At 39.1% G+C, this 22,396-nt stretch overlaps 1 protein-coding gene across 5 annotated transcripts in view; it reads left to right on the forward strand.

Moving 5' to 3' along the window:
• Window positions 1-22,396, forward strand: part of RALGPS1 (Ral GEF with PH domain and SH3 binding motif 1) — a 658,499-nt gene that overhangs the window by 628,430 nt on the left and 7,673 nt on the right. For 4 of the 5 annotated variants that reach the window (XM_072631953.1, XM_072631952.1, XM_072631956.1 and 1 more), the window contains 3 exons: window positions 14,065-14,157; window positions 15,280-15,385; window positions 18,287-18,378. In XM_072631953.1, coding sequence (XP_072488054.1) covers window positions 14,065-14,157; window positions 15,280-15,385; window positions 18,287-18,378 — 291 coding nt within the window. The remainder of the gene's footprint in view (window positions 1-14,064; window positions 14,158-15,279; window positions 15,386-18,286; window positions 18,379-22,396) is intronic. The other variant, XM_072631955.1, reaches the window with a different exon arrangement.

Here is a 22,396-nt window from a genome sequence, read left to right on the forward strand (position 1 = left end):
TATTAATTTTAAAAGTAAAGTCCATCTTCTAGGTTAAAATAGAATGAAGAATACAAGAAATCCTAGAATCCTAGAGTTGGAAGGGATCTCATTGGTCACATAGTCAAACCATTGACTTAGTGAAGGAATTCTCTCTACCATATGCCTTCAGATGGTGATGATGAAGTCTCTTCCTGATGACCTGCAGCATTTACTACTGCTTAAAGTCGACTATTTTAATTTGAGTAATCTCTGATTACAAGAACAGTTCCTGATTAGAGATACGACTGCATCCCTATAGCTTCCCATATTTATCTTTGTTCTCTTCTCTGGCAGTAAGTACCTTTGGATAATATTTAACTCAGAGTTCTGAAAGAGTATGTCAGTATAGCCACCACTGTCACTGATTATTTAAAAAATTATAAAAAATGGGAAAGCTTTCAAAGGACTGGAAAGTCCTGATTTTCACAAAGAAAGAGAAGGCAGATTCTGCATTATCTATTAAGAGAATGGTTTGTCAGTACTCAGAAAGGGCAGTAGTGATCACTGTAAGTCATTGTGTATTTCCCAAGTACAGGTCATATAGGATTAGCTTCATTTCCTTTTCTGATAGAGTTATTAGACTAGTAGATTAGGGAAAGATCATAGGCATAGCATACCTGGATTTCATCAAAGCATTGTACAGTCTTTCATAATATCCTTGTGGACAAGATAGAGAAATGTGAGGTGGACGATATTATAATTAGTTGGATTGGTTGAATAACCACAAACAAAAGTGATCTTGGGTGGATTGATATAAACCCTGGTAGAGATCTCTAGTAGCATATTGTAGCATTGTGTCCTTGACTGTGTTCTTGTCAATATTTAATGACTTTGAAGATAAGACAATAAAGGGCTTGCTTATCAAATCTGCCAATAATATAAAGCTGGGAGTAGTAACTAACATACCATTTACATAATTAGTTTCCAGAAAGATCTTGATAGACTCAAAATATGGGCTAAACCTAAGGTGAAATTTCATAGCCAAAAAATAAATCCCAACTTTCTTCAACTGATCCCTGTGCAACCTCATCAGCCATTGTAATGGAAAGATTGCTAAAATTTGGAGTCAGAGCAGTTGAGTTCTAACATTCAGTCCGCTACTTACTAGTTTGGGAACTTCAGGCAGGTATGTAACCTAGTGAGATTTTTCTTTTCTTGATAAAATGAAGAGCTTGGACTAAATAATCTCCAAAACAGATTTTGGTTCAAGATGAGGAAATACTTCTCAGCAATTGGAATCATTCAAAAATGGAATTGACTGCCTTGGAAGGGAATGATTTACTAATCACTAAAGGAGATCCTCAGGTGGAGCCTGAACTCAGTATGATAAGTCTTCCTGACTCTAGGTCTAGCACTCTATCCACTGAACCACCTATGTACCCTGCACAAAGAAGACTGAGGTCAGAGCAAATGAAATTCTCTAGGCAAAGGTTAAGAACAATTTGAGGAAGGGGAGACGATCTTCAACTGTGGGGTCAGGAAAAGTACCTAAAGAAAGTAACTCTAGGCAGCCTTGGATACAATAAGATTAGACAAAAAAATGACTACCTGCATATTCCATAAGATCTTGGGGTCATGAAACATAAATTTTCAAATTCTAAGAACAAAACTATCCACTGAATTGTTTCCAGCCTGGTTCCATAAGGGACATAGCTCATGGGTTATTAAAACTGACCAGAGAAGGTACTCATCAAAGCTTTCTAACATCTTTGCCATGGTTCAGTGTAACTCCAGTGTCTGTTCCCTATGGTCTAGAGCATAAAGTCACCTGTTGTCCCTGATCAGGGAATTTGAAAGTTGGAAATTGGCAGTCACAGGTTTCCCAATGGGTCAGGAGCACTGCATAGGATCCCTAGGAATAGGTAGTTCCACTGTTGATTCCCCCTACTATGGAGCCTAGTTGCTGAGTTCTTGATATCATCCGTATATTTTGGGAAGGTACCCCGTCAAATGGCAGCTGAGGATTCCTTTAGTCTCAGTCCCCACTCTTCAGGAATATAAAGAAATAGAATTGCTATATACCTATTGAGATTGGGGAATTGGCCTAAATCTCTCTCTAATGGTTCATTTTCCCCACCCCCTCTTTTATGCTTTGATCTCAGAAATATCCATTACTACTCTTTTCTTGGTAAGGAAATTGGGAGTAAGTGTCTTGCTCAGGGTCACACAGCTAATAAATGTCAACTCTGTGAGGCTGGATTTGAACTCAAGTTCTCCTGACTCTGGAACTGGTGCTCTATTCACTCTGCCACCTAGCTGCCTTCCATTACTACTCTTAAACCTCTAGGGGCAGGGGAGAGGTAAGGAGAAGAAGCCATTCAATTTTATTATTCTCTTTCTCCTACTGTCACCAGGAAAAATTTTCTTTACCATGTGTGTAAAAGTCGGAGGAAAATTCAGACATCCTCTCATTCAATGAAGTGTCTCTTCTATAGCATCTCTAACAAATTGTCATCCAGTCTGGAAGTGAGAGGAGATTCACCACTTTTCCTGGGGTGACTCATTCTATTTGGATTGCCGTAATTATGAAGGAGTTTTTCCTTGCATTATCCCTCTCTGCAACTTTTACGCAGTGCTTCTAGTTCTGTCTTCTGGAGCTAGGAAGAATGTCTTACACATAGTAGTTCATCAGATACTTGAAGATAGTTGAGTTGTCATGTTCTCAATTAAGTTCTCTCTTCCTCAGTTTCAATATCTTTTAATCCCTTAAGCCAATCTTCACATTGCATGATCCTGAGGCCCTTTACCAACCTAGAGGAGGTTACCTTCTTCCAGACTCTTCCAGAATATCAGTCTCCTCTCTAAAATATGGTACCCAGAACTCCTCCTCACTCTGCAATTGTGGTCTGACTAAACCAGAGCACAGTGGGAATATTTCTTGTTTACTGGACTCTGTACTTCTCTCAGTGCAACCTAATATTGCATTGCTTCTTTGGCTCTGATATCAAATTGTTGGCTCTTGTTGAACTTGCAGATCCTTAAAAACCCCAGATCTTTTTTAGATGAACTACCTATACCTTTCCCATTTTTCACTCATGAAACTGATTTTTTTGAACTCTCTTATAATCCCTATTCCCTTTTTACCCATGTGGAGTTTGTTCCGAGCCAGTGATAATGACTTGTTCATTGGGTTTACCTTGGAGCAGCAACAAAGGCCCCCGCTGGGTCTTGCGCCCTGGCACAGAAGCAACAACCACTGCAGAAGAGCAGTAGTAATTCAGCCAAGTTAAGTCACTTCATCTGGCAGGGGAAAAGGAAAAAGACCTTTCTCACCCCCTTCTCTACCTTCAGCAGGGAAGGAGAAGAACATTTCTAAAATTTCCAACCCAAGATATTTTGGGGCAGAAGACCAAGTGAACAAGGGAATCAGGTCCACCATTCCAAGGTTCCAGAAATACTAAGAGAGAAGGATGAAAACAAACAAAGCAAAATACTAGACACAATAGCAAGAAAGTGAAAACTTGCACAACATTGAAGAAATTAAAGAAAAAGTCTGACTCCAAAGTTACAGAATTCTGTAGTAAAGAAAAAGCAAAATGCAGAAATGCAGACTATAACCGTATTAAGGAGGATGCAAAGGGGACTGGAGGATTTAAAAGACTAGAGAGAGCTCACAGAGTGGAATAAAAGGAAGATTTGAATACAGTAACAATAAACAAAAAAAACCCACACAAAAAAATGTCAAAATAGTTTATGAAAATGTAATGTTGAATTTAAGATGCCAGTGGAAGCTGAAGAAAATAGAAGGGATACAGTCAAACAAAGATAAATATGGTACGTTGGAGAGAGTCTGGAATTTGAGTCCTCAGATATGGGTTCAAAGTTTGGCCCTGTCATTTAATACCAATTAATTAATGCCTACGTGACCTTGCCAAGTCACATAACCTCTATGGTTCTCAAGTTTCTTCAGCGATAAAATGACCTCAAACATCCAACCCATTTCTAAATCTATGATCCTATCGATCATGTCCATAGTAACATTTATGTTTGTTGCCATCTCCACATTTTGTTGAATGAAATTCTAGATCATGGATCCTCAGAGTTGAAAGTTCGGGAACCTCAGAGCAATGTTCTCCAAGCTATATCTGAATGAAAATTCCCAGTATAAATATAATGGGAAAGTTGAATTCCAGACTTTGCTAGATAGAAAGCCTTGAATAAAGGGAAACAGATTGTATCCCATGGCAACCCATTATGTTTTGATATATCTAATTTTGTGTGCATGTAGTATCCGAGGGAAGTGATAAATTTCATTTTAATTATCAACAGATATATGTGTTCAGTCATGTGGATAAGAAGCCAAAGAAAGCTAATACAAGCAAATTAATGAACAAAAACAATGTCAACCAAATAACAAAGTTCCAAACAGGACCAGTCAGATAAACAAAACAAAACGGCCAAGACCTTGGAAGCAATTAAGCAAAACTATATGGGAGGGTGAGGGGGATGATTATACATACAAGTGCTCTTCTCCTATTTACTGATTAATTTTAAAAAAGGCCAAGAATATTGACTTTAACCAAGTAGCAGCAATGTTATCCATTGTATTTCTCTTGAGTTTCTCTTGCCATTTGATGTATTTCTTTCCGTAGTGAATGTAATAAAGAGCTAAATAGGATTTTGAACTCAGAATCAAGAAAACTTGGATTCAGATTCTACCTCTGACACTAACTCTGACTGTGGACAAGTGACTTAACCTCCCTTAAACCTCAGTTTAATTACCTGTAAACTGGATAAAATAAAACCTTTAATACCTCCCCACAGGATGATTTGAGGCTTAAATGATAATGGGTATAAAGTGTTTTGCAAATTTTATAACTCTATAAATATCCAGAAAAATAAGCTAATGAATATGTAAGAACTGAGGGAAGGGTGTCAATTGAATCAATCAATTATCCCACCCCAGTTCACCCACTAATGCTGAAACCTTTATCAGGTGAGCACATATCTCAGAAGAAGCAATCAGAAGTGTAAGCAAAATCTAGGCACCTCCTTTGAATCAATTAATCAATCAAAAGCAGTTCAGCCAAATACAGCAGGAAGTCCATTCAAACTGGTTGAGGGATTTGGTTACAGCTTGTAGGGTTTATATAAAATCAATGAACTAGTGTGGAACTGAGAATTCCCATATCTAGCAGCAGAACTGTAGCAAAGAACTGTAGCAAGGACCACTGTAGCAAAGACCCTGAGAAAGAATCATTTGGGGTGGGAGAACAGGGAAGGGAGAGAAGATCTCTGGCCTCAGTTTCCTTTCCCTCCCATTCTGACTATAGAAAAACCTTGTAACCTACAGAAGGCTGAACTACTTGGACTTTCTCATTATCATCTTAGCAACATCTGCAGAGCTGCAGTGATTTGTGGTAGGGTTTTCATTGGGAGATAAGGGCAAACTAGACACAATTCAAGATTCTACAAGGAGTCCATCTGAAAAGCTATACCAGCAGTTCTGAAAGTGTGGTCCAGAGACTTCTGGGAGTTCCTGACACCCTTTTGAGGGATTCATGAAGTCAAAACTATTTTCATAATAATACTAAGCACATAATGATTGACATGATCCACATAAGAAAAAGCACCAGAGGAGGGGTTTCCTCAGTAATTTTTAAGAGTGTAAAGGAAGTTTGAGAACCATTGACCTACATCATGCCTAAAGGGGACTTCATGAGTATCCCAAGAAGAAGACACATGTCATAGTGGATGTAATTCTAGGCTTGAAGTCAGAAAGACCTAAGTTCCTGTCTCACTTCAGACACTTACTAGCTGTGTGACCTTAGGCAAGTCACTTCATCTCTATTTGCCTCAGTTTCTTCCACTGAAAAATAGTAATCATCATATCACCTACCTTTCAGGGTTGTTGTGAGGATCAAATGAGACAATAAGTGTAAAGTACTTAGTACAGTGCCTGACACAAAGGAGGTACTATATAAATGTTAGCTACTGTGAGAAGGTGGTAGAAAAGGAGGAGGAGGAGGAAGAGGAAAGGACTTCTAATGACCCCCTCATCACATGGTATCTCTAATCTTGGGCCTACTTTCCCTTGAATTTTGTATGTAACCCAGGCTTATGTTCAATTAATGGAGATTCCCTTGAGAAGCTTGTGTAGCATAAACAGATTGACTAAAATGGAGGCCTCTTTGTCCCCTACCATATGGATGGGGGTAGCTTCCTTTTGATTGACTGCCTGTATCTTTAAAACCAGTGACTCCTTTTAGCCACTCCTGTTACCATATGAATAAATACCCCTTTTTGACTATTGTATCAACCTGTAATTATGAGTGCAAGCACACTGGTAGGGGCATATGAGCTCTAATAGGTTTAGAAGAACAACCTCCAACCCCTCAGGGCTACCCCTAGAACTCTAAGGGGAGACATAGTAGCCACCTGCTTTCTGGGGAGCTAGGCTGCCTGGGCAAGTAGAAGTTGGGAGAATATCCCCAGAGTCTGTGCTAAACAGAAACTATTCTGTTGTTTCTTTTTCCATTCTGCTTCACATCCTATATCTTCTTCATATTTATAATTCCTTATCAGTGCTCTCCCTCCAGAATGAGCTCACTCCTGAGCTTTGGTGCAATTAGTATTTAACAAAGCATAGAAATCAAAGTTGGGGGGGATGGGGAGGGGTACAGGGCTCAGAAGATCAATGGAAAGAAATGCAAGATACAGGAAAATTTTTGGAAATAGATCCAAACAGTCTAACATTAGAATATCTAGAATTCTACAAATAAAAATGTAGCAGCAGGGAAAGGCTATTCAAGAGTACTTTGAAGATCCATGGTGTTATTGGTGAGAGCACTCCCTCCAGTAATACAGGCCCCTCCCTTAATTAATGGAGCTACTGTGATGGGAAACAGACACCTCCTGGTGGCCAAGCTTCTGGTAATGAGTCTCTCTGCAACCAGGCTCATCTTCCCTATGGGTGCACAGTCCAATAACTCCACTTGGATGACCCCAGCACAGTGGGACCTGCCAGAACTTGATTTCTGCTATTTTAGCCATAAAAAATCCAAGATCGCCTCCATGTCATAATAAAGCATCAGTCTTTATTTCAAGGAAATAATAGCATGATGATATGTGACACTTTATAGCATTTTAAGGCTTACAAAACCATTCACATGTTATCTCATATACTGTTCACAACACTATAGGCAATAGCTGTGTCCAAAGTAGAGACCTGCTCAAAGCTAAGAGCATAACCACATCCAACTGCATAACCTGGGCATAAGGTCACAGGTTCAATAATCATGGGTTCAATACCCAATGAACATCGGGATATTGAGATAGGCATAAGTAATGCCACTCTGCTGTGTACCCAGGTATATGTGAGCTTTTCCAGCCCAGTTGTGTGGGCTCTCCCTCCAGTTCCTTCAGTTGCTGTTCCTGTACCCCATTAACTGCCACAGTAACCAAAGAACTGACATGGACAGACACATCTGTGAGCAGGAGCACCCCTTTGTTGTTGTTTATCTCCCAAAAGCAGAGGGAGAGCTGTACCCCTGCAAAGATTATCAGAAACTGAAAGCAGTTATTGCCAGTTGATGTTATCTGCCTTCTTCAATTTCTGACTTTCCCAGGAAGTTCAGGAGCCCCAAATCTACACCAAGCTCTGACTTTCATGCCCACTAAGTGCTTAGATACTTCCACAAGGTGGCAAGGTATCGGTGAGGTCCGTGGGGCAATTGTAATACCAGGGAGACAAGTGAAGTAGATAAGGAATTGGTGATTAAAAACAGAAAACCTGGATTAAAATCCTACCTCAGATAATTACTGACTATCTTACCCTAGGCAAGTCATACTCTCCTTGTGCCCTGGTTTTTTTAATCTGCAAAGTGAAAATAATACTATCTGTTTTACCTATACCACAGGGTTGTTATGATCAAATAGATAATATAGATAAAGCACATGGGAAACAAGAAAGTGCTACATAAATGTCGATCATTAACACTAGCCATGCTACAGTAGATTCAGGTGTGGTTGGAACAGCATAGCCTGTGTGGGTTATTCTCCATCCAAGTCACAACTGCTTATAAGTCTTACATTTACTTTCCTTGTTTCTGTACAACTACAATTAACCTGTCCAACATTATGGGAGATGAGAAGCAAGGTTTCCTCAACTCCTAGATGGCAACCTCCTAGGGACAGGGTAGTAATCTCAGATGATACAGGGAATTCACTGAATCACTCTCAAAGTGTATGTTTCTGGGGTGGGGGCAAGGGGAGTAACAGAGCATAGTCAAATCTTAATAATATGCCAAGGGAATATTGGCATCACATGCCCCTGACTACCACTGCCTACAAACTGGAACAATCACAACAACACAGAGCGATCAGTGAAAGCAGCACAGCTGAGCACTGTGAGCAGGCTGTACAGCCATGCCTGGGAGTCCTGCCGAGCTTAGTCTCTGCAGCTACAGAATTCTGTCAACAAGATTCTCGGAGTACAGTAGCATTATACACATTGCTTTCTTCTTTTAAGGACAGGTGATATGGAATATTGAGATTCACTATCATATAGTGCATAAGACCCTGGACTCACAGTTAAGAGACAAGTTGGAACTCATTACAGCAACACAGATCTCAGCTGAGCTATGATTTAAGTAGCTAACAGGCTAGATAACTTCCCTAAAGTCATAGAGCTAGAAAGTGTCAGAGGCAGAATTTGAACTCAGGGCTTTCAGACTCAGTGGTCCAGCCATTTTTCCATACTACCTCTGAAATCTTTGATGACTCCTTATTTTGCCTCTCAGAAAAAATACAACCTCATCAACCTTGCATTTAAAGCCCTCTAAATCCAGGCTCTCACCTACCCTTCCAGAATAATTTCATAGTTTTCCTCTTTATTTCCCAAAAGCAGAGAGAGAACTGGGCCCCTGCAAAGATAATCAGGAACTGAAAACAGTTATTGCCAGTCAGTATTACCTGCCTTCTTCAATTTCTTACTTTATCAACAAAGTTCAGGGGACCCAAATCTACACCAAGCCCTTCTGTTCATGCCCATTAAATGCTTAGATCCTTCTATCTTGGGATTCAACTAAATTGATCTGCTAACTGTTCTCCAAACTAGGCATTCAGTCTTCTATCTTCATGCCATCACAACAACTGTCCCTCTATTTCTAGAGTAATTAATCCCTGCTCACCACTGCTTCTTAAACTTCAAGCTTCCTTCAAGGTTGTTAATGCTCTCTCCTCCCTCAGGTATATTTATATATATTGGTTCCCCTTAGTATAACTAAGTCCCTTGAGAGTAGAAACTTTTTCCTTGGAGTGTGAGAGGTGTCATCCCAGTACCTAGGATGGTGCCTGTGTGTAGCATTGTTTAATTGATTTTTTCTTACTGTGATTTTATTGATACAGTAATTTCCTCCAGCATTACAGATTTTTACTTTCTTTGAAATGTTCAATCTTCCAGAGTTGCTGAGGCACTGAGAAGGCTAAGTGACTCACCCAGGGTCACACAGCCAGTATTTGTTAGAGATGGGCCTTAAACCCAAGTTGTCTTGATTCTGAGCCCTTCACTCTATCCACTATCCAATGCTGCCTTTCATCATGATTATTGAATTTCTTACCTAATTCATTTTCTCTTTATTCCATTTCATCTTATTCAATTCAACCATCATTCCTTCTACATAATACTACTCTATCTCCCATCTCCATGCCTTTGTACGCACTCTCTGTCATCCCTTGAAATGCTTTCCTTCCTCACCTCTGCCTCTTAGAATCCCTAAAGTTCATCTGAATTACCACCTCCTCCATGATGTCTTTTCTAGTCCACTCACCCCACTACTAATGCTTCCCCTACAATATTACTTTGTCTTTACCTTGTATATATTTTGTATTTACTTACATGCATGTATGTTGTTTCCACCAATAGAATTTAAACTCTTCATAGTCAAGAACTGATCCATTTTTGTCTTTATATCCCACCCCTACCCCCTAACAGGCACATTTGAATCAATACTTGTTTCTTGCTCGATTTCAATTTCTTTCACCTGGCTATGATCTTCCCACCAACCTTCCGGCAGACTTGTCTGGAGGCTCATCTAAAGTGGCAGGATCTTTCTTCCATATTTCCTGTTCTGACCATAACAAAGAACCTGCCCCAAGGCCTGTCCTCCCCCAGCAGGACAGAACAAATTCCTCCTTAATCACAGGACTACAGACACTGTCTAAACTCATCCAGGCAGTTTTTCATCTTTGGGTCCATTTTCTATTCTCCATTCATGTTATCTTTCTGGCACTGGTGACTGACTAGCAGAACATATCCTCCCCTATCTCCCTTAATCTCCATCAAGATCATATTACATGTCTTGAATGAATTTTTCATTTCACATCCAGTTTGTTTTATCAAGGTCTGTCTCTGAGCTAATCACCTTGGCTATTCTCTGCAGCTTGGGAACACAGTACTTGCATCTGTAAAAAGAAAATATCTGACAGGTTGCCTATCAAACATAATTTCATTTTTTTCTAGCCAGAGTTATAAAATAAGGCTTCTAAGTTAGCCATGAAAACTTTTGAGGAAATTGTGGTCCACTGTCAAACTCTTTTGGGGATGTAAGTTCATCACGGTTCTGATCAATCTGACCCTGATTATAGGATAAGGATCTTTAAGACACTTGCTCACATTTCCCCTTTTTCAAGGTTTCAACTTTCCAACTCTATTAGAATGGGAGGGAGACTGCCTTTTCAGAAAGTCACAGCTTCCAGGGGCTCACGGAGGCAGATGTTGGGGAATTTCTGTCCACCAGCAGACATCAATCATCAATATTTTACTACATGTTATTAGTACTGGTGATGAGTTGCTTTGGCCACATATATCTCCTATATGTGTGTTTCACTACCAGGTTATTCTAAGTTAGTATTTACTTTCTCCCCTAATTCTATGTGTTTATGGAAGAGCGAGCCCCAAGCTTTGGGGGGCTATGTTGAGTTGCTATTATTCATGTCATACTATCTTAGTAAATGCCTTTACTTAGAGGTAATTGTTTCTGACTGTACTACTTTTCTAGATACTATGTTTAGAGGTACCACTGTGGGGCTAGGATACCTCCTCTACTACTCTCTGTTTGAGCCCTCATTCTGGTAAGCTGGTTCCTCTCCTCAGCCTCGCTGTTAGTCATCAATGATTAGCATCCTAGTTCCATTTAACTAATAACATCAATTAATTTTTACAAAGATATATTTGCTTCAAAGATTGGCAAATATAAATATTATCCCCCCCCTTCCCAACAGCTGGGAAGGAGGCATCTCTCTCTTACACCACCTTGGTCCCTGAAGAGAGTGGGATCAGACTTGTTGTAGCATCTAGATAGTATTGGTTCCAACAAGTTCACTTCTAAACATAGGATTTCTGTTGAATGAGTCCTCATCTCAGCCATCACTGAGTTGGGTCCCAAAAGACACTCCTTATTTCTTGGAGCCCCAAAGTTGGTCTGACTGCAAAATCCAGCATGAACTCAATTCCTTGACACCTGGACTCCTAGACTTCTGATCTTTCAAAACTCACCAGGTCATACCTTTCAGATTAATCTCCTTCACCTGAAATAAAAGAACAAACACTAAGGTACATTTTCATAGGGCCAAATGTCAGGCTTGCACAGGGAGTGTCTAACATCACTGGGTCCCACCAAAAACTGGCAACCAGGGAGAAATCACATGATGACAAGAGGTTAAACCACGAGAAATAATCAAGTGTCTACTCAGTCAATGCTTTTTGAACATACCCCAAAGACTCTCAAAAAGGCTCTTCCTCATTACACAGTTAACAGACTAGAACCTGTTCCAAACCCCTCTCAGAGATATTTCTATTATATTCTCCAGCTTCAAGATGGAAAAGACCATCATTGTCACTCTGAGTATGCTCATAAATACTGGGCTTAGTGACCAACAACCTCCTGTTATATATAAAATACTAAAATTAGCAAAACAAGGAAGAGAGTTCTTAAATGAACCAGTCTTGAATACAAAAATCAGATAATCCACTAAGTCACTACCAAAGGATTCCACTCCTAGATGTAAAAGTAGATTCTTAGTAAGCAATTAATGTTTATGTTTATAATCATTATTCTGAAAGAGAAGGCATTCAACCAAACTCCTTTTATGAGATCAATACAATCTTGATATCCAAACTAATGAAAGATAAAACAGAATGCAACTATAGACCAATCTTATTAAGAAATATTGATGCAAAACATTTACATAAAATCTTAGCAAAACAACTACAGTAATATGTCCAAAAGAGTATTCCCTATTTTCAAATTAGATTTATACTTGGAATATAAGGAACATCCACAAAACAATTAGTATAGTGATTCAACTTGGGAGTTAATAAATTTTCATTAATATGGGAGATTCCCTCTACCAGTACAGATCAACAACTGCCCTGCTGGGTAAATGATTATAGAATTTCCGTTGGGAGGAGGATAGTGAACTGGTATAACTTCCTGAAATCAGAAAAAGAGGTGTCCCACACTCCCACATATCTGTATACGGTCAAAGGAACATGGAAACAATAATTGAATGATCAGTACAGAGCCAGTTTTTAGATAAGACATATGGGTTTCTTGAGATGTACAATTGTGAGAAAACTTTTTGCACTGACCTTCAGATCTGACCAGGTTTCTAATCACATGACCTAGATCCTTGGTTAAGAGTCTCTAAATAGGAGATAGAAGTGATCCAATTTCCCCACTATACAGGGCTAGGTTTAAACAGTACAATAAGGTTTTCTCCCAATTCCCACAATTGAATAAAGATTCTCACAAGATGGAAATTTGACTAGACCCATAATTGAATAGAAAGTGAACTGAGCTAGCTCCAGAGTCATAAGATTCACAGTGTGATTTACTCAATTCCTACTACCCCTTGCTGCTCCATTCCCCTCCCTTCCCTCAGCAGGGAGGAACCAAAGGTCCCGAATCTAGGGACTTGGTCTGAGAAAGAGAAACTCTCTCCCATCTTATCCCTGGGTGGTGATGATATTTTAAAGGGATTAAAAAGTAGGACCAAGACAGAGCAAAAAACTCCCTTTTCATTTTATTACTCCATGGATTTTATTCTACCTTCCAACTTCCAAGTGGTATTGTTTAAGAATTAATATGTGTATATGTATATGTAGATTTATATGTGTGTTTATCTATAGAGAGACATAGCTAGATATAGCTACATAGATATCTTTTAATACTAGCTATGTGATTGTGAGACAATAACTTGACCTCTCTGAGTCTCAGTTTTCTCATCTCCAAAACAAGAATAATATTCCCATTAGCTTTCTGACAAGGTGATTATGAAATCATCTCATAAATTTTACATTGCTATTCAATTTTACATTGTTGTTTAATTGTTCAGTCAACTATTTGTGACCCTGTGGACCATAGCACACCAATACTGTCCATGGGGTTTTCTTGGCAAAGATACTGGAGTGGTCTTGCCATTTCCTTCTCCAGTGGACTAAGACAAACAGAGGCTAAGTGACTTACTCAGTATCATAGAGCTAATAAGTATCTAGGGCTGGATTTGAATTCAGATCTTCCTGACTCCAGGCCTAGCACTCTACCCACTGAGCTACCTAGTTGATTGCTACCACTCTTAGTCTACTAGGTACTAGTCAGCCAGTCTACCAACAAATATTTATTAAGCACCAAATGTGTACCAGTACTGTGCTAAGTACTGAAGATTCAAAGAAGGGCAAAACCCTGCCCTTAAGAAGCTCACAATCTAATGGGAGAGACAGCATGCAAACAATTGTGTATATACAAGAGTATTTGGAAGACCATCTCAGAGGAAAGACACTGCCAGTGGAGGTAACCAAGAAAGGTCTCCTGTAGAAGGTGGGGTTTGACCTAAGTCTACTATTTGTATATGATATATATATATATATATATATATATATATATATATATATATATATATATATATGGGAGTTATAAATATATGTTAACATATGAATTAAAAATGTTTTGTAAATCACTATTTATATATGAGTTATTATTTATAATAAAGTAATTATTGATTATAGATTATTTTTCACCTTTGCCTATTTTTTCTTTCCAGCTTTCTTCGTGGTCTAGATACTGGGTAACATTATCAGGATCAACTCTGCTATACTTTGGAGCAAAGTCCTTACGGGGTACTGACAGAAAACATGTAAGTAAAAATTAGTTTCATGGTAAAAATGCCCCAAGGCTAAAGACTCCAAGATTGGGAATGTCAGAAGATGCAAGGACTGAGGTTTCAAAGGGTGCTTATTATTACTATTAATTATTAATATAATTAATTATTAAAATGGCACACTAGATAAGAGTGGAGGTCCGTGAAACCAAATAATTGGTAGACTGGGAATCAAGAGACAAATTCATAATGGGTCCAACGAAATTTTTTAGTGATTCGAAATTTAAAAGGTTTTCAGTTCTGTCTGAATGAGGGCATGGGAGAAAAGAAGGGATAGGAGAAGAGAAGCGGTAGGTGAGTGAAATTTCAAAAGTGATTTTGTCTCATGAGATAAACTTAGTCTCATATGCTTCTTGATATTGTTATTTCATTTTTTATTTGCCTCCCTCATTAGACTATAAGCTTCTTGAGAGTGCAGAATACATCATAAGCACCTCTGTATTATGTTGAACATGGCAGAGGTTCAGTAGTAACACATAAATGTGGAAGTATGTGGCTGAAAAGTAAGTCTTTGGAGTTGAGGTTTATAAGGATAACATGTTAGAAGAGTTATCAACATGAATTTTTAAATCCCTCAGCATAGTCTTAAGAATATAGATTTTGAGCTGGAGGAAACCTCAAAAGACATCTTGTCCAACCCTATCATTTTAAAGATAAGGAAACTGAGATTCATTGAGGTTAAATGATCTGCCTAAGGCTGTCCAGTTAAGAAGTAACAGAGCAGGCTTTGGACCCAGTCTTCTATCTCATCTCTCAACCACACTATGCTCTCTCCCTTCCCATGTAATTCCTGGTGTTGTTGGTTTTCTTTTTCTATGTGTATGCTTTCTCTCTAGTTAGATCCATGAGATCACAGGGTATGTCTTAGGCACCTCTATCTCACAAGGCATCTTGAACCTAACAGAAGCTCAGGAGTTATTTGTAGATGGTCAGTATGTTCATTCTGATGGCAGGTACAAGTTGGGAGAGTAACTTAGGGATTGATAAATAGTGGCAGCAAAGATGGGGGGATAAATTATTAATAAATTGTATGAATTTGACAGTTGGTGAGATGCGTACTTGCTCTCTGATTCCTTTACTATGCTTGGTCTCTTCCAGTATAAATCCACACCTGGGAAAAAAGTCTCCATTATTGGATGGATGGTACAGTTACCTGATGATCCTGAGCATCCTGATATTTTCCAGCTGAATAACCCTGACAAAGGTATGAAGTGAATGATCCGCATTTCACTCAACAGTGATTGTCAGCAAATATTTTGTCATTCAAAAGCACTCAGTCAATAGATGTTTACTGATCACGTACTATGTGTATGGGACAAGGTACTGTAAGACAAAAGAAAAAAAGATGTGCTGGTCAAGTTTATATAGACAAAGATGATTTGACCATAGGCTTTATTAAAGGATGTATAAACACTGTGGATATACCCAAACAAGGGTACAAGAATGCATGTATACAAGTATTTCACTACCAACTACTCTGTCCCCTTCTTTTCCAACCTGGGAGAATGAACCCCTATAGGTCAACTGTTCCTAGAAGCTTGGATTGATTTAATAACCCGACCACAAGGTAGCCCACACATTCTAGAGGCTCTGTGGTTTTATACTGTTAGACAAAGGGCCTAGAAGCCCCTTCAAATGCACTGATCTTGAAAAGATTAGAAAAGGTTAAACACAGCAATTGGTAGAATTCCTTTGGAATCACTTAGGAATTGCATTCATGGATATTCATCACTTATAGGATCATAGCGCTAGACAGAGCCTCAGTGACTCTAGTTTAATTATACATATGAGGAAACTGAGGCCCAGAGAGACTTGAACTGAACCCAGTTCCTCCCTTGTCAGAGCCAGTATTCTTTCTACAATGACTGTTCCAATCTGCCTTCTCCTTTGGGCAAAGAGGTTGATGGTTCCATAACTAAGAGAAGGGTAGATTTCATAAACTTTATTGCATACAGGAAAGAAGAAGCACCAAGAACTTCTGATTTGAGCCAGAAGGAATATTAGAGATTATCTAATCCAATTTTCTCATTTTTCAGAAAATTAAATGAAAACCCAGAAATGTTGGGATTTTCCCATTCTTTCACAAGTGGCTCATTATACCTCTTACATATTTATAGTTGGTTTTCTATATTTAAAAAAGCCTTTGAAAAGAAAAGATGGCTACATAATTCCAGAGCCTTTTCCAATTATTAGACAAGCCTGATAATTCAAACCTGAGAGCCCTTGTTCTCCAAAGTATTCAATCCTTTGTTCAGATAAATGTGGAATCAGACTTACAAGTCTTCATTAGTCAAAAATAGTAATAATGGTGCAAGTATGTGAACACTATGAATTTAAAACAAACATTCGCATTTGAGATCTCTCTTCCGGACATATAATGTAGATAGTGTCTATTATATCCTGCTGCTGGCATTATTCTGCATATCTGGACATGTGATGGCAGCTCAATGAAAACTTAGAGCCTTGTTGACTTGATTTTCACCTATAGGTCTGCTCTTTTGGAGAGGTTAGGAGGAATGACACAGGGACCTTTTGGCTGCAACCACATAATATAGCCCAAACCAGCCTAAGTTGGCTTTTGAAGTTTAGTGTTGCTGTCTCTAGAAATGTTGATTCCTGAGAAGAGGTTCAGAGCCATGGAGCCATCAAGCCAAGTTTAAAGGAGCTTCAGAGCACAGGAAAAAATTTTTACAAAGGGAGTGATCAGCTAAAAGAAATAATAGCTGTGGGAACTAACAGAAACTAAAGGATTGTGTTAAGGGGTTGTTGTTCAGTCATTTTCAGTATGTCTGATTCTTTGTGACCCCATTTGAGGTTTTCTTGGCAGAGATACTGAAATGGTTTGCCATTTCCTTCCCCAATTCATTTTACAGATGAGAAAACTGAGGCAAACAGGGATAAGAGATTTGCCCAGGGTCACACAGCTAGTAAGTGTCTGAGGCCAAATCTGAACTCAGGAAAATGAGTCTTCCTGACTCCAGACCCAGAACTCTATCCACTACCCTGCCTCATTGCCCATATTAAGAGGATGACACCAAAAAGATGCCTGGTGATTAACAGTGTATACCATTGTGTGCACATGGAGGAAACTGAGTTCTTTACCACACAAGGGCACACCAGGGAAGCTGCTATCAACACACTGGGACAGAGAAAGTACAAGTGTGCAGTTATACCGCTAAAAAGCATTATTAACAGTTGAATCATCCCCCTCTCTTGTCAAAGCAGTACCCTGAATATCAAAAGCAGACAAAGCCTAATGCTAGAGATCTGATCCAGTCACCTGCCTCTCTACATGCTCTCTCGAGACCATGGAAACCAGGGACCTTATGGCCTACAGCATTAGGAGTCTTCCTCTATTGTCCACCTATGTGTCTGTCTCCTGCAGAACAAACCCAATCAGGGAAAGGTCTAGAAAACTGTGTGCAATCTCTGTGTTTCCATGGAGAGCAGGAATCCCTGTTAGGATATCTGCTTATATCAATGGATAATATGAGGAAAGTGGAAGCTGGCCTCGTTTGGTGAGATAAGGAAGGAGACTCACAGGTAATGAAAAACTGGACCCCAATAGGGCACATTTGGTTCAGGTCTAAGATGGCTCTGGGGACTCCATCAGTACTGCACCTAGGGATGAAGGAATAATCCTTACACTCAGATCCAGACTAGAAGGAGACAAAGAAGTTCTGTGGCCCTGCCTCTATTATAAACTTTTTACATACTTACTGGATTCTTTGATTTCCCTAAAGTCCCAGCTAATACCCCTACCTTCTAGAGAAAGCCTTTCCTCATCCCTCTATTGATCATCTCTACTTTATCCTGTCCATAACTTGTTTGTATGTGTTTGTTTGCATGTTAGCTCCTCCACTAGACCAGGAGTTTCTTGAGAGCATGGGCTGTCTTTTGCCTGTCCTTATATCATAAGCACTTAGCAATGCCTGGCACATAGTAGGTGTTTAATAAATGTGTATTGACTGCCTGACTGAGTCACTTCATTTTTCTAACGAGTCACTTAGGTTATCTAGCTCCATCTATAACTTTATATTAATTTTAACTTTGAGATCTTCATATATGACCCTTACCTAACCTGACAACTTCTTTAACGTGGTAGGCAATGTTTACAAGTTTCAGACTGGCTCCAGATTGCACGCAATACTGTGGCACAAGCATTTGGATGATGCATGTAAAAGCAACAGGCCTCAGGTAAGGTCAACAGAGTTTTCTTTGGTGCCTCATTGGCTTCCTTCAGGTCCTAGAAGAGGACAGCCTTTGGGAGTCAGTCGTTACCAGGACCCTCTGTGTTCCCAGAGCATACTAGCTGTGATACTGTGAGAACTCTCCACTGAATGTGAGACTGGAAGGTATCTTAGAATAAAGAATTTTAAAGCAGGAAAGACCTTTAGAATATAGGATGTTTAGGACATTAGAACACAAAAAAAAATAGAGAAAGAAGGGAACCACTGAACATAAAATTCTAGAGTTAGAGGTGACTTTAGGATATTAGAATATAGAACATAGTGAACGAATTTTCAAGATTATCTATCTAATGCAACTCCATTACTTCACAGAAGAGGAAATTGTAGCCCACACAGATGAAGTGATTTACTCTTGATCACAGAGTTAGAAAGAAAGAGGGAACTGGGATTTATACCCAGCTTCAGAGTTCTTTCCAGGTCATAGTTCTTGGCTCTTTCCATGTGACATTTTCCAGAACTAAGCTAAAATCCAGACTAGTGTATTTGGAGTTTGCTAACTCTGCTATTTGCTACTTGACCAAGGACAGAAGATTTTACTTCCTAGGTCTTTGGCCTTCTTTATCTTCTTTAAAATGAGGTGGTTGGAGTAGTTTATATCTAAAGCCCCTGACAGCTATAAATCCTTTAATACAATGATCACTTCCTCTTTTGGAAAGGGAAGGTCTATGATTGGAAGTGGCTGGCTACAGGTCAAAATCAGAATCCTATCTCAGTCATGCCTGATTGTCTCAATGTCTTTGTCCTTTTGTGGTTAGACCACATTAGACCATTACCAGGTAGGTGTGTGTGCTAGCAGCACTACAGCCTCCTTCATTCCAAGCATTTATATATTTAAAGAAATTTTGATGGTGCTTTTATCTGTTTTTCAAAGAATCTCTATCAGAGGTTTTTAACATTTTTGTGACATAGAGTCCCTTTGACAGTCTGGTGAAGCCTATGAGCCGCTTCTCAGAATAATTTTTTCCTAAAAAATTCATAATTGAAGGAAATGCTAAATTTTAGTTCGAGAAAGATTAGTGAAAATAATAATGTAACATTTTTTCCCATACAAGTTCTAAGAACCTGTGAAATCTAGGAATGCTTTCAGGTGGGGTTGAGGAAGGAGGTGTAAACCTCAGGCCAAGAACCCACGATCCACATTGGTATCCACTTCTGCTGCTTACACCTTAGTACTCATGTCACCCGTAGGCTAGGCCAAAACTATGCCTAAGGAAAATAGAAAAGACGAAATGGTTGTTGTAGTGGGGTAGGGTGGAATCGTATTTCTAATTATCTATAGAGGTATTCACCTACATACTCTGTCTTACTATCTACCAACTTTGAAATGTTCGCTATCCAGCTTCTCAGATAATGTAGAAAATGACAGTTGAAAAATTATTCAGAAGTGAGGTGACTCTAGCCTTCAGATTCTTAACAGAAGACTTAAAAAACCCAAGGGATATTTTTTTAATCTTATTTTTGAATGATCTCCAGAAATGAAGTCTCCATCCTAGCTTTTCACATCTGAGAAATTCATCTAATAAACAGTGCTCTCTCTACCACTGCTGCTAGTCTCTTTGTCTTGATGGTTTGAGATTCCTTCCAAATCTGAGAGTCCGTGATCAAAATCTTCAATGTACCAGACTAGATGGGGTTTCCTCTGACTCTCTTATTAGTATCATTCACTTGTTGATCTTTAAAGCTTCCCATTATTGAGAGAACAAAGTGGAATATTGGATAGAGTACTGGAGTTGGAGTCAGGTTTACTAGCTCTGTGACCCTGGGCAAGTCATTTAACTTCTGTTTCCTCACCTGTACAATGGGGATGACAATAGTACCTACTTCAGCAGACAATTGTGATTTAGAATATTTTTTTCATATTGGCTTATAGAGGGTCTTGGTTACTTCCATTAAAAACTGCTCGTTCATATCCTTCAACCATTTATTAATTAAGGAATGGCTCTTAGGCTTATAAATTTGAATCAATTCCTTATATATTTTGGAAATGAGACTTCTATGAGAGAAATTTGCTACAAAAGGTTTTCTCTCCTAGTTAACTGCTTCCTTTCTAATCTTGGTTGTATTGGATTTGTTTGTGTACAAAAAGTTTTTAATTTTATGAAATTATAAGTATCATTTCATCTTCTGTGATCCTGTCTATCTCTTGAAGTCACTTCCTTCCAAGTTTCCTATTATTTATACTCTAAGAATCATCCATCCCTGTTGGTCAAATCATGCCCAGAATAACTTTTGTGTCATACAATTCAACTTCTGAAGAGTGAAGTTATCATGAAGACAATTTGAGAATATAAAATTCTTTGCTTTTGGCAGACGATTATGAATAGTATTGACTGTGTTTTCCACCCAAACCCTTCGCTGTTCTGAACTCCCCTATTACTGCTGAGGGCACCACCATTTTCCTAGTCATCCAGACTTGAAACATTGGTATTGTCTTCTATTCCTCTCTTACAGTCATCCCACATACTTAGTTATTGTCAAGTCTTATTATTTCTACTTCCACACATATACATATATGCATTTGCATATATATGTACATATACACACACCCATGCATGCGTGTGTGTGTGTGTGTGTGTGTGTGTGTGTGTGTAGCTGTGCCCCATGCCTTGAATGCCATCTTCTACTGACCTCTCTGGCTTCCTTTCAGTTTCAACTAAAATCCCATCTTCTACTGGAAGCCTTCCTCAACCCCTCTCCATTCCAGTGCCTTCCCTCTGTTAATTGTCTCCTATTTATCCTATATATTGCTTGGTATATATTTGTTTGCATATTATCTCCTCCATTAGATTATAAGTTCTTTGAGGGCAAGGACTGGCTTTTGCCTTTGTTTCTAGAGCTCTTAGCACAGTGTCTGGCACTTAGTCGGTACTCAATAAATTGTGTGTGTACATACACACACTATATATACACATATAAGTGTGGTTATATACACATATATGCATTATGTGTATATATTTTTATTTATATCTCTATCTATCTACATAGATATCCCTTTTTCTTCACTCCTCAGCTGCCACCCCTGTGCAGTCTCTCATCACCTCACAGTGGGACCATTAAAACAGCCTCTGATTGATTCCCCTGTCTCCAGTCTCTCCCTACTCCAATCTACACACATAGCTGTCAGAGTGATTTTCTATGATCCCTTTTGCTATTCCTTGAACATAGCACTCCATCTCCTGACTCTGAGCCTTTTACTTGGCTGTATCCTCATGGTTGGTATGTTCTTCTTGTCATTTTCTCCTCCTGGTTAATCTGACTTCCTTCAAGACTCAGCTGAAATCTCACCTTCTGAAAGAAGCCTTGCCCTCCCTCCTCCCCTCCACTCCCACCTCAGTGCTTTCTGTCTGAGATTATCTCCATTTACATTCTATACAACTTCTTTATACATTTATTTGCATGATGTCTCCCTCATTGGAATATGAGCCTCTTGAAGACAAGAACCGTGTTTTTGCTTTACTTTGTCACTTGCCTCAAACCCAATTTCACTCTGGAGCTCATAGATTGGACAACAAGTTCCCACCCACCTGGCACAGGATGGATTTAAATACTAAATAGTAATTATTTCTCTTCTACCCAGGAACTCTGAGGGTCTTTGCCTCCCCGTTTGATTTTTTTTTTTTTTATTAAAGGGACCATCCCTTGAGTAACTACTTAAAGAAGCCTGTTCATTAAATGGGTGTATCTCACTCAAAGTGAGAATGCTGTAGAACCTTAGCCTGAAAGGATCAGGGTCTCATATTTTATCTTGGGCCATCTCCAGCCATCCTGATGAATATCAGGCCACTGGATCCAGATGGCTCGGGAGAAGAGAGTGAGGTTGGTGACCTTGCACAGTCCTCCCTCACTCAAATCAAAGTCAGTTGCAAGCCATGCCATCATCTTGATGTCATGGTCTTCTTAGAGAATGAAGGACACACACAACAATAAATGCTTATTCACTGACTGACGTGTACAAATCTCCCATC

The sequence above is a fragment of the Notamacropus eugenii genome, chromosome 1 (assembly GCF_028372415.1).
Source record: "Notamacropus eugenii isolate mMacEug1 chromosome 1, mMacEug1.pri_v2, whole genome shotgun sequence".
Classification (NCBI taxonomy): domain Eukaryota; kingdom Metazoa; phylum Chordata; class Mammalia; order Diprotodontia; family Macropodidae; genus Notamacropus; species Notamacropus eugenii.